The sequence below is a fragment of the Leptodactylus fuscus genome, chromosome 11 (genome assembly GCF_031893055.1).
Source record: "Leptodactylus fuscus isolate aLepFus1 chromosome 11, aLepFus1.hap2, whole genome shotgun sequence".
NCBI lineage: Eukaryota > Metazoa > Chordata > Amphibia > Anura > Leptodactylidae > Leptodactylus > Leptodactylus fuscus.
The window spans coordinates 42,729,177-42,742,736 of record NC_134275.1 but is presented as its reverse complement, the minus strand read 5'-3'; the positions used below and the strand labels follow the sequence as shown (position 1 = coordinate 42,742,736).

The following is a 13,560-nucleotide window of genomic DNA, read 5'->3' as shown; positions in this document are numbered from 1 at the left end:
GAACCCCTGTGCAAACTCAGTTCACGCTAATAGAATGCATTGGCCAGCGCTGATTGGCCAATGCATTCTATTAGCCCGATGAAGTAGAGCTGAATGTGTGTGCTAAGCACACACATTCAGCACTGCTTCATCAAGCCAATACAATGCATTAGCCAGTGCTGATTGGCCAGAGTACGGAATTCGGCCAATCAGCGCTGGCTCTGCTGGAGGAGGCGGAGTCTAAGATCGCTCCACACCAGTCTCCATTCAGGTCCGACCTTAGACTCCGCCTCCTCCGGCAGAGCCAGCGCTGATTGGCCGAAGGCTGGCCAATGCATTCCTATGCGAATGCAGACTTAGCAGTGCTGAGTCAGTTTTGCTCAACTACACATCTGATGCACACTCGGCACTGCTACATCAGATGTAGCAATCTGATGTAGCAGAGCCGAGGGTGCACTAGAACCCCTGTGCAAACTCAGTTCACGCTAATAGAATGCATTGGCCAGCGCTGATTGGCCAATGCATTCTATTAGCCCGATGAAGTAGAGCTGAATGTGTGTGCTAAGCACACACATTCAGCACTGCTTCATCAAGCCAATACAATGCATTAGCCAGTGCTGATTGGCCAGAGTACGGAATTCGGCCAATCAGCGCTGGCTCTGCTGGAGGAGGCGGAGTCTAAGGTCGGACCTGAATGGAGACTGGTGTGGAGCGATCTTAGACTCCGCCTCCTCCAGCAGAGCCAGCGCTGATTGGCCGAATTCCGTACTCTGGCCAATCAGCACTGGCTAATGCATTGTATTGGCTTGATGAAGCAGTGCTGAATGTGTGTGCTTAGCACACACATTCAGCTCTACTTCATCGGGCTAATAGAATGCATTGGCCAGCGCTGATTGGCCGAATTCCGTACTCTGGCCAATCAGCACTGGCTAATGCATTGTATTGGCTTGATGAAGCAGTGCTGAATGTGTGTGCTTAGCACACACATTCAGCTCTACTTCATCGGGCTAATAGAATGCATTGGCCAATCAGCGCTGGCCAATGCATTCTATTAGCGTGAACTGAGTTTGCACAGGGGTTCTAGTGCACCCTCGGCTCTGCTACATCAGATTGCTACATCTGATGTAGCAGTGCCGAGTGTGCATCAGATGTGTAGTTGAGCAAAACTGACTCAGCACTGCTAAGTCTCTGCATTCGCATAGGAATGCATTGGCCAGCCTTCGGCCAATCAGCGCTGGCTCTGCCGAAGGAGGCGGAGTCTAAGGTCGGACCTGAATGGAGACTGGTGTGGAGCGATCTTAGACTCCGCCTCCTCCAGCAGAGCCAGCGCTGATTGGTCGAGTTCCGTACTCTGGCCAATCAGCGCTGGCCAATGCATTCTATTAGCCCGATGAAGTAGAGCTGAATGTGTGTGCTTAGCACACACATTCAGCTCTACTTCATCAGGCTAATAGAATACATTGGCCAATCAGCGCTGGCCAATGCATTCTATTAGCTTGATGAAGCAGAGTGTGCACAAGGGTTCAAGCGCACCCTCGGCTCTGATGTAGCAGAGCTGAGGGTGCACAAGGGTTCAAGTGCACCCTCGGCTCTCCTACATCAGAGCCGAGGGTGCGCTTGAACCCTTGTGCAGCCTCGGCTCTGCTACATCAGAGCCGAGGGTGCGCTTGAACCCTTGTGCACACTCTGCTTCATCAAGCTAATAGAATGCATTGGCCAGCGCTGATTGGCCAGAGTACGGAATTCGGCCAATCAGCGCTGGCCAATGCATCCCTATGGGAAAAAGTTTATCTCACAAAAATCACAATTACACACCCGATAGAGCCCCAAAAAGTTATTTTTAATAACATTCCCCCCTAAATAAAGGTTATCCCTAGCTATCCCTGCCTGTACAGCTATCCCTGTCTCATAGTCACAAAGTTCACATTCTCATATGACCCGGATTTGAAATCCACTATTCGTCTAAAATGGAGGTCACCTGATTTCGGCAGCCAATGACTTTTTCCAATTTTTTTCAATGCCCCCGGTGTCGTAGTTCCTGTCCCACCTCCCCTGCGCTGTTATTGGTGCAAAAAAGGCGCCAGGGAAGGTGGGAGGGGAATCGAATTTTGGCGCACTTTACCACGTGGTGTTCGATTCGAACATGGCGAACACCCTGATATCCGATCGAACATGTGTTCGATAGAACACTGTTCGCTCATCTCTAGCATATATATAAACCACTGCTCACCAGCTGCGACCTCCACTCTGAGCTCACCGGCGCTCACGGCCGGACCCGGTCTGTGGTTTCGTCTTCTTGCATGCAGAAGACGGAAACCACAGAACGGAGACCCGAACGCAGGTGTGAACCTAGTGTTAATAATAATAATAATATATTACAAAATGTATTACGCTAAGTTCACACCTGCGTTCGGGTCTCCGTTCTGTGGTTTCCGTCTTCTGCATGCAAGAAGACGAAACCACAGACCAGGTCCGGCCGTGAGCGCCGGTGAGCGTTTTATGCTCTCCGCCACAAAACCGTTTTTTTTTAATCCGGACACAGAGTACTGCATGTCCGACTCTGTGTCCGGATTTAAAAAAAAGATTTTGCAGCGGAGAGCATAAAACGCTCACCGCCGTTCACGGTGTCCTGCAGGAAACGGAAACCTGCAGAACGGAGACCGGGCGCAGATGTGAACGAGCCCTTACTGACCCAAAAACTGCCAGAAAATGAAAGGTTGTCTGAATGTTTAGTTACACTTTAAGTGCTGGCTTCTGACAATCGGCTTACCTGTGATGGTGCATCAGGTTGTCACACCTAGGAGGAATATTCAATTCCTTTCAGATATCTGTCCCTTTCCCCCTGCCCATTTTTTCATATAGTTCCATGTAAAGGGAGATCGTTGATATAAAAGTAGCCCAAAAGTGCACAAAACTAAAAATGTGCTGTGGATGTGATGGATGTGTAGGAGAAAGCGTCTGTTGTAACCCTGGGTGTAAATGTTTGACTGTCACTATGTAGGATTTTATCTATTGCACAGTTTTGATCTCCAAATTTGTATTATGTGAGAAGCATTATGGCTGAAGAAGTGACATGTGGTCTGGGCACAGTATTGTAGCACTTATAGCCGCTGCTCTCCTGGCCCAGGAGGAGATGTCACATGTGGTCTGGGCACAGTATTGTGGCACTTATACCGCTCTCCTGGCCCAGGAGGAGATGTCACATGTGGCCATGGAATATATCATGTATCAAAATTGCTGCTTTGTCTCTTATTCTGTATTTCTACCTGGAGGCCAGTTACCTTTCCATACACACCAGTCCTGCGGGGTTACTCCTTACTAATGATCCTTAGCTCTGCACCATATAAGGCTGTTTTGGCCCTGCGCTAGCATGGAACCAGAACGGATTGTTTATATGACGTAGCCGCTGTTTGCATTATCAAGTGCTGGACATTTTTTTTATGTAAAGGATTGTTTTGTTTAGATGTCTAAATCTCTGCCGCTGCTTCACATGTAAACTAATAACATACAAGAGCCATCCGTCATGATGATCTCAGAAAGTCTTGACAAGTCTCAAGTGTCCTGGACAGATTGTGGTAGCAGAACTTGGCAATGAACCTTGGTAAATCTCTCAATAGGTCCATTAAAAACTGGAGGCTGACATAATAAAGAATAGTACAGGCCGCGGCCAACACATTAAAAGCGTCAGTAATAATGACCTTGTATATAAGGGCTTGTTTATCTACCCAATGCATTTTATCCCAGTCTTACAGTAGCTTATAGATGGTCCCAGTATGATGTCATGTGTGATGATGTCATTGACTACTGGGATTTGCATCCTGACCATTATATAGACCTGATGATAACAAATAGGATTCATTGCACCGAGGATAGCTCCGGCATGAGAGAATACTTGTGTGATCGCAGGTCGGCCATAGACGCCTTACGAAAACAACATCCATCATGTCGGCATAGTGTTGACCGCTTAAACCCCAGCAGACAATAAGCTTCTGGGAACTTGTTTTCTGACACTTGGTGTAATACAATGAGTGCTGATAGCCACTGCAGACAAGTAATAAATCATCAGGCCGTAATGGCAATTCTAGTTTTGACACAGTCTTAAGCTTGTATTCAGACCTGAATATCTATATTCTATTATTAGACACATTGTAGAATCTATTCCAGGTGCTGTAACTTCATGGAGGTCTGGTGCTTTGTGCTGTGTGGCAGCATGGCGCATCATGACTTTCCTTAGAGATCAGGTATATATACATCTAGCTTTATCCAAGTGTCCTCTACAATATAGTTACATCATATACATTAGTCACATGACCAGTTTGCAGCTCAGTTCCATTCAGGTGAATGGGGCTGAGCTGCAATACCAAGCATAGCCATTATGCTATGTACGACGCTGTACACACTTAGTGTTAAAGAGGTCATAGCCCTAATCCAAATCCTGCAGTTTCTTCCAAGAGCTGACCATGGGCGTGTGAGGTGTTGTGCTTCCTACAGTCTGATATTGATGACCTGTCCCAAGAATAGGACCTCTCCGTTCCCTAACATGCAGCCAACATGTTGCTCTCATTTCACAGCCAATGTATTTGTTACAATGCTTTGTGTGCGCCCCTTCAGGGCACAGAGACATATGGATGAATATTTGGAGCTTTTCTTTGCTGTTAATGATGTATTCAAGTAGGATTGCAAAAACAATGCTGCTTTCTTCCCAAACAGCACCACAGCTGTCCACAGGTTGGGAGTGGTATTGCAGCTCTTTCATTTCAGTGGCGCAGTAATGCCATGCCCTAGCGCAACCTAGGGACAGGTGTGGTGCTGTTTGTGTAGGAAAGCCTTTGAACAAATCTAATATGGTTCATACATGGTAGACTGCCTCCTCTAGTACAACGCTTAGTTTTGTGTTTCCTGATAGTATGGGTCACGTCTCCATGTAGCTGCTATTATCTGATGCAGCCGGCATGTCGCTCTTATTTCACAGTCAATTTATTTGTTAAAATGCTTTTTGTTCGGCCCTCACAATGGACTCCTACCAGACACTCAACCATTTGTACGTTTCTTTATTGCAGTTTTTCCTTGTTGTTTCTGGGAATCCTTCTGGTTTTGTAGAATAATAAGCAACTTGTGTGCGAAAAGGCCATAAAAACCCACAAACTAAACTCTGCGTCTCTGTAATGTTCCATGTGCGTAGTCTGAGCCTCAGCAGCAGCAGCAGAGGCTGCAGAATAACCACAACCTCCAGCAAATAGAGGACTAATTGTATAGTAATAACACAATGGAGGGCCCTGCAGAAGAAGAATTCGGGACTGACTAGAGCCCACAGTCTACCCCTAATCTGCCCTCTAAGGGTCCTTTAACACTGGAAAATTTCAGGGTTGTATCTGGTGTGTGAAAGGCCCTTTACGTATACGCCGGTCAACTTGTTGTTGTGTTCATCGGCGCTTATCTTAGGCAACAATCTGTGCGAACTGAGGTAATATTCACGGAGGTCTGGGGAGCTGAGATCTACTCTTTCTATTAACACTAGAGAGAATGGAGGTCACTGCCCAATTTCAAATGAGTGAAATGGCAGTGTAACATAAAAAAATCAGTAATTACTTTTCTCACTCCAGTTCACTGGCAGCTACAGCTAAAGCAGTAAGGGAGGTGGGGATGTGTAAGAGATAATCGCGTAGCAGACATGAGGAACTACAGAGGCACTAAGTGATTCCCCCCTCTCAGAGGTCCAAGTAGGACTATCTGTGAGCTGAGATGGAGATCCCAGGCACCAGGTTAAGGACCGCTCTGAAAGGTCTCACCATTTGTTATATTACAAGTGGGCAGAACAACTAATACCATGTAACGTTTAGACTGTGCAGACTTAAACTAGACGGTTTCTGGCTCTGTTTCTCATATTAAACCCCACTTCCTCTTCAATAAGCCCCGTCCACCTGTTGGATGAGGCGCAGAAAAAGAGCTATAAAGCATGTCCAACAGGTTTTTGGTACAAATTACAACAGAATTTTTCTGCATATTTATTAGTTTGTATCATACTAGGACGGCCATGTTAGGGTAAGTTTGCAGGTGAATTTTTAAGGCTGAATCCGTCTAAATAAACTCCTCCCTGCTGTCCCTGTTACTATTACAGCACAGTAACTACACAGTGTATAGAGCTGTCTGCTGCTGGCTCTGTACGCTGTGCTAGTGCCTCCTCTACTACTCTTAACATGTAGGTGGCTTATACTGTATACAGGGAATGGAGAAGTACCCAACTGAGACCAGCAGTCCTGAGAATAGTTTTTCTCTCTTACATTACTTTCCCTTACAGACGTCCTTATAACCTATACCATCTGGGTCTTCCCCGGTGCAGACATTTCTGTGTACCGTGCAGAGCAGTTTCCTGCAGGTAAATAGAAGCAGGCCCTGCACGCTGATCCATCCCTGCATGACTTCCTCTATCCCGGCCACATGATTGATGACTTACATCTCCAATGCCAGGAAAAGTTCTGTAATGTCAGCTCCTCCGACTAGCAGAACCTGCCTGGTATAGACAATCCTATTCGTCTATGTGACTTCTGCGCAATGCAGGATTGTGTCCATATGTATTGTGCTCTATGTCTTAAAGGTACAGCCCCGGGCAGATTTATAAAGCCCCTCTGCCACTTTTGTACAAAATAGTGGTCTTGATTAAATCCCCCACCACCTCTGTCATCCTTGCTTGCCCCCGGGCCTGTGGGAGAAGCAGGCTTACATTACCTGATCCATGTGAACTGTCCCATGTCCTGTGAAGTCCTGCTGAGACTTTATTATTAAAGGGGCGGTCAGTATCTTGATGCTGAAGCTGATTTCCGTTTCTTGGAGCCCTGGAGGATATTATTTACATTAAGTTGGCCCTGATAGATCTACAAGAAAACAAACATCCCCCCTCATAACTCACACATGTTAACATTGCTCACTATCATCAATCATCTTGCTGGACGGTTCCCCAGAGCTGTCAATCATTGCTCTGCACATGGCGGCAGTGACTTGTTTTTACTGGTTGTTATGGATACAGTCACCAGTCGCCCTGGCAGTCACAGTATATATTAGGGGAGTCCTGTGACTCTGCCATAGCATAATACCTGTGGCTATCTCTCATGTATGACTTTTCATGCTAAGGTGACCACAAGTCTGTTAAAGGGGATTTCTAGGACCTTATTATTGCTGACCTGTCCTTGAAGGGGTATTCCTCAGTCAGGTTGGGAAAAGGGGAATGTTCTCTTGTCTGCCAGGTCAGGAGTTACAAAACAAGTGAATGCTGTTTCCCTAATTCCCATTCTGGTAAGTAGGAGTTAGAGGAACAGTATAAGGGAGCGAGATGTGCTGCTTCTGGAACTTCAGGAATTACAGAAACAGCATAAATCCGTCTGATTCCATATACTGCCAGGTAACCTCAGGCTGATATAGGGGTAATCCCTTAATTTCAGATCTTTGGGGTCTGACTCCTAACTCCAGATCTTCTGCTGTCCATTCTATCGTGGCTTTGCCTGGTGAAGCTGCAGTACCATAAACATCCACTACAAAATGTAGGGCGCTGTGCCTGCTAAACATTGAAAAGACTACAGCTTTCGTATCCACATTACACCCCCTTGAAACTGTTACTATGACAACACTGCATCCTTTTCTGTGGCACCCAATTAATTTCCAGCTGTGGTCATCTTGTATCTGATCACCAAGTATAATGGTTCACAGACTGCCCCTCTGAAGCTGAACAGATAGGGGGCACTGCACCCTCAGCCACACATGTTCCTTTAGTACATTCCTAGATGATAACCTTTCCCAGTGATTTCTGGTAATTATTTCCAGTGATGTTACGAGCACATGTTCCCGGCATGTGTCTTTGGCCAGATACACTTCTTTCTCAGGGGAAAAAGAAGGGATAGTATTTTTGGAAGCCATTTTGACTGTAAAGTTTATTTCCTTGTGTGCAGAGTGCCAGAGTGACTCATACACCAAGTGTGAGAATTCAGAGTCTCTGTTCAACACATACAAAAGCCAGTGATATAAAAGGTCCTCCGCCTCACGTCCCGTAACCCCGCACATTGTCTCCAGGAGGCCGGCGTGCAGCCCCAGCGCAGGATGTAGTAAACTGTTCTGGTGGCCTGTACAGAGGAGATATCAACAAAACCTGAAAAACATGAGGCGTCTGTCACTAGCAGCCGCCTAGTACGTGGCACCTGAGCGGTGCTGCAATACCATTGGTCCAGATATTTTTCCTGTTCAGTGCAGCGTCTAAAACCAGCAAAGAATGAAGCAAATGGAAGTCTATCATTACGGAACAGTTCTGTCGAAATTTGAGAATTCTTCCCAAAAATAAAGTCCCCGGGCTTCTAAGTCTGTAACTGCAGCACTTTAGCATAGCACTGGTTTGGAAACATTTCCTTGTTTTATGTATAATCCGCTATGTTGTGCTGGGTCACTTCCCATAGTGTTCTATGAAGTAGATAATCCCACATTGTTACATTGTGTCAGATTGTAGTCCTATAGCCAGTAACAATAGGTTCACACCAGCATTGTCTAACTGTTGTCCTGGTAAGAGGGAGAACTACAACAACAGAATATCACATAGCAAAAAAAGCGCTTGCACCAGGAGTCTGATAATGGAGTCTCTTGTGTGTCTGTCGTTTTAAAACTGAGTGTCCATCAATCTTCAGGACGATATTACGATGGATTGTTCAGCAGAGACTCCTCCACAGATGTGAATGTAGCCTAACTATGCTTGTACCTTATGCTTTAGGGTGAGATGGCCATCTTGGATGTGGATGTAAGGCTGGCAGTGGGAGTAGTAGCCCCCATGATGTTTTTTACATGAGAGGTGAATGCAGATGAACACCAGACAAAGGGGGCTCCATCTCCATGTGTTGTTTAATGTCTGTTGCTCTCATCATGTGACAGATAAGAGCTTTGGACTTTTCATAACAGTTTAAACCTCCCTAATACAGATGCATACCTCCCAACTTTTGAAGACCGGAAAGAAGGACAAATTTTGCTATGCGTGCCACAGCAAATTTAGCTCTGTCCACTTTTACTTTGACTGCACCCATTCTTATTCATTTTTTTATGTGCACCCACACAGTACAATCCTCCTACAGTCACCCATACATTATATGTCCTCATATTATAATGTTCCCTTCCAACTGCCCCACAGCATTAAGCTCCTCTTCTGGTACCCCAGTTTATACTGGGGGAAACTAGAGGGGAATATTAAACTGGTGCAGCTGGATGGGGACATTAAACAGTGGGGGTTGTTGGGGTGTGGGACAATAAATGGCAGCTGAAGGGAGACATTAAACTGAGGGCAACTAGAGGAAGACAGGTCCCCCTCCAGCTACTCCCACAGTTTAATGTCCCCCTCCAGTTGTCCCCAGTTTAATGTCCCCCAGTTTATTCCCCCCTTCATCTCCCCCCAGTTTCATCTCCCTTTCCATCTCTGCCCCAATTTCATCTCCCCTTCCATCTCTGTCCCCAGTTTCATCTCCCCCTCCATCTCTGCCCCCACTTTCATCTCCCCCTCCATCTCTGCCCCCACTTTCATCTCCCCCTTCATCTCTGCCCCGTTTCATCTCTGCCCCCAGTTTCATGTGCCCCTCCCCCCATCATGTTCCCCCTCAATGTTTAACATAAAAAACACTTATCTCACCTTTTCTCGATCCCCCGCAGCTCTATCTGCAGTCTGTTACAGAGTTGTAGGTGCGATGTGAGTGACGTCATCACATCGCGTCTACAGCTTTTGAGCCCGGTGCAAAGCGGTGAAGCAGGAGCTGTGTCTGCCACAGCTTCACTCGCCAATGTTTTCAACTCAAATGAGTTAGAACTGGGGCTGCGGGACACGACCCCGAATCCGGGAATGTCCCGCAGAATCCGGGACAGTTGGGAGGCATGCAGATGTGTGGCTTCCACTTAGGTGAGTGCACTCTTAACTTGGCTCTAATTGGACTTTATTTTCTTATGAAACCATTTTTTTTTTTATTGGGTATTTTTATAAAGGTTTTATAGTAGCAAAAACATGCAAAAGGAAAGATTCCCACTAACCTCTCAGAAAATCAATGCAATACAATAATATGATGTGACAGCCAAACCCTTGAAAGGCTGCAATACCCAGCACCACCACTGAATGGCACACATATACAAGGCACACATAGGATATCACAGCATTGTCCTGAAAAGCTACTCATCTTGTGTCTAGGTAGACTAGGTAAAGGCAAGGAAGGCCATGTCTGTATCTGGTCAATTTCTTATATTCATTGTCTCACACGATTCAGGGTGATGAGAGCGTAAAATGCAATCTAATTTATACTGAACGGCCATGATATTCGACCTGACCGGATCAGTTGAGAATGGTGTGATGTCCATGTTTAGGACTGATGGCAGTAACCAGCAGGCCATACTGAATTATAGTTGTATAGTTCTATTGTCACCTGTAGACTCATTCCTATAAGGACACTTCATGCAGCAGAATATGTCAGTATCAGTTCATCTTTGTCATCAGGTCCCTCCGAGATGACCGCAACCATGAGATACAGCAGACGACCGACCTGCCCGGATGCATCAGTGGCCACTCATCTCCCAACTCCACCTGTCTCAAGACATAGGAAGAGCCGCAGCTTAGGAAACAAGTGGGTTACACACTCTGTCAGAGGCTGTGGCGGTTATTATTATTTTCCCTTGGTGTATATTTTCCAGAATTTATAATAAACCCCAGGGAATGAGTCCGAATTGTACAGCCTTTCTCCCGTCCAGAGTATTGAAAGACTGTCTGACAACCCAGAAAGCTGCATACCTGCTGGATCGACCTGTGCCATTGCAACTGTCAGCCTGTGATATGCAGTGTATGGGTAGGAGCCCCAATCTATCACACTGAGCCCTGATTATTATGTCTGGTTTTAGGCCTTTATAAGCCTTTATCATGACAATAACTTGAGTGTCTTAAGCCTCTACATATGTTTAGATGTCCCCGGCGGACATAAAGTCCGTTTTACATTATACTCATGACAACAATCACTTCCAGTCTTCCCAGCAGGACCGTTATACAGAGGCTGAATGTACTATGTACATACCACTGTGTAACACAGCTCTGGCTACCAGGTGCATTGTATACTTTATTTGACCCCACAACCTAAAAGATTATACAGTATGTCTTGGGCCTCATGCACACAACCAATTATGCAGGCCGAGCGGGTGCCAATTTTATTCTACTGTATGTTTATTTCTATGGAACGATCTGTTCAGGATAGGACCTGCTCTACAGCAGGTTGTGTGCATGTGGCCTTAAACGCAGTCCTGCAGTGTTACAATATCCAGGCACCTTATAGGAACATACAAATAGAAAGGTCTATAATCTGTAGGGGCCCTCCACAGCCAGTATAGGGCCTACACCACTACCTCTATACACTGCATGCTAAATATTCTGCTAAGAGTGGAGGGCTTGTGACAGCAGCCTTCCTAGTGGGTGACATGTGCCAGTGTCCATATTTTTAGTAGGTAACAAACACTCCACTTAAGGGTATATTTGTGAGGAGTGGTTGAAGCATGGCATGGTTAATACAGCAGCAAAACTGTGCATTTTTTCTCCGATGTGGTTTTAACTTCAGCCAACTATGTGAATATACCCTTATATGTGACTGCCGTTGGGTACACTTGGATGCTGTAAGAAACTGCACCACAGACAGCATCAAAATTGCATGCATTTTTCTGATGCATCCTCCGCTGCACCCAACTGGACAGTGTGCATGCACCCTCAGTAGGTCCCGCAACATAGTAAAAGTACTGCAACTTTTCACTGCAGATTTGTGGCAGTATCCTGTACATGTGGATAGGTTTTTCAGAATCTATCTATATGTACTGGACAAACCCAGATTTTTCATATCTGCAGCATGATTACTGCATTGTGGTATTCCAGATGGAAAATCTGCAGTGTATCCACCATGTGTGAACATACCCCCATCTAAACCATCTGCCCTCCTGTGCCCATCACCCAGAACATGTTCCCATAGCTTTCTAGACATGTCAGAGGTATTTTGACAGTTGCCCATTATTTGATGACCACAGCTTTGAGTTCTACATTGACTTTTTGCTCATTTGCCGCCTCATTCATGTACATGTGTGAAATGACGTACCATAAGCACCTCTCTGGCTTCTCTTTCTCCTCATGTAGCGTGATGTGTCAGTTCAGTGTTGTTGAAAGTAAGAGTGCCACATTTCCATCAGAGAAACAGCGCCACCTGCTGGACGACAGTGTCCTAGAATCCCAGAGCCCTGTGAAGAACAATACTCAGACGTCAGTGTTTACCAATGGGATTTCTATAGGTAAGTGCTCACTACAGTATAATGTGCATTTTTCGCCTTCTCATTCCTGCCACATTCTGCAGCCTTCTCATCTCTTTTGTTGACCATAGGTACAAAATATATTAGGGCTTATAGGACTATATGGCATGTGTATACAGTTCTGATGTACCACCACCAAAACTTGTCCCAAACAGTGTTTATCAGTGTTGTCCGACTAGCAAAAGAAATCTACATCGTTATTGAGTGTTTTGTTGTTTTTTTTTCTTTTTAAGAAGGTAAAAGAACTTGTGACTCCAGATCTTCTAAATGTTGCTTTTACTTTAGTGTTGTGCTTGGTAGCATTAAAGTGTCCAGGTATTAAAGAAAACATGGTTATTTTGTTTCAGAAACGGCACTACACTGGACTACAGGTCTTGTCTGGTACTGCAAATGTGCCACCATTTTTTAACACACAGCTTTGTAGTTCTAATCTTAGACAACAGTGCAATAACATTTTGTGACTTACAGGCGATATCTCTGACTGCAAGGGGGCATTCACACTAGCGTCAGTGTCTGACAGCTAGTGTCCAATGCTGATGTCCGCGTAAGATTTTATCATTGGACACTAGCTGTGTCCGTTACAATTTGCATTATTTTGAATGGGACATCATGTAGTGTCCTTTACTGTCTGTGGGTGTCCTTAAGTGTCCGTTTACAAAGATGTCAAGCGGACAGCTAAATCCTACATGTAGGAAGAAGCGATCACTCACTAACAGGGAATCGTGGACCCAGATTCCCCGTTAGTGAGCGATCAGGGCGACGGTGCACGTCCCAGCAGAGAGGTCTCTGAGTGCCCCCTCTTGAACGGATGCTATATGTTCACCGACTCGGACCTAGCCCCTGGGATATTTGAAATGTCTTCTGATCGCGATCATCCCCCCCTTCCCCCCACACACTCTCCAATTATGCATTTATCTCTCATATATGGCCCAGCTTTCCTCCAGGGCACACACAATACTTACATGACTGCAGCCATCAGGAGAAGGACAGGAATATCCACTAAATACGATATTTAACGACGAAAGGCGTGACACCACAGATATCTTCATTTGCATGGGTGTCCAAATACTTTATTGGTAGACAGTGTATATATTAGTTATGAAAGCACTGTGTGCACCACTATGTGTGTACCGCTGTACTGTGGAGAATTATTACCACTATACAGACAATTACCAGACAAAACACATCATATAAAGACCACTAATGCCGTTATACTAGGCCCCAGTAACACACTACCTCCACACGGTG

The 13,560-nt window shown here is 45.6% G+C and overlaps 1 protein-coding gene across 5 annotated transcripts in view; it reads left to right on the top strand.

Moving 5' to 3' along the window:
• RALGPS1 (Ral GEF with PH domain and SH3 binding motif 1) overlaps nt 1–13,560 on the top strand; it is a 335,024-nt gene that overhangs the window by 287,244 nt on the left and 34,220 nt on the right. For all 5 annotated transcript variants that reach the window (XM_075259104.1, XM_075259103.1, XM_075259100.1 and 2 more), the window contains exons 13-14: nt 10,478–10,604; nt 12,143–12,294. In XM_075259104.1, the coding sequence (XP_075115205.1) occupies nt 10,478–10,604; nt 12,143–12,294 (279 nt within the window). The remainder of the gene's footprint in view (nt 1–10,477; nt 10,605–12,142; nt 12,295–13,560) is intronic.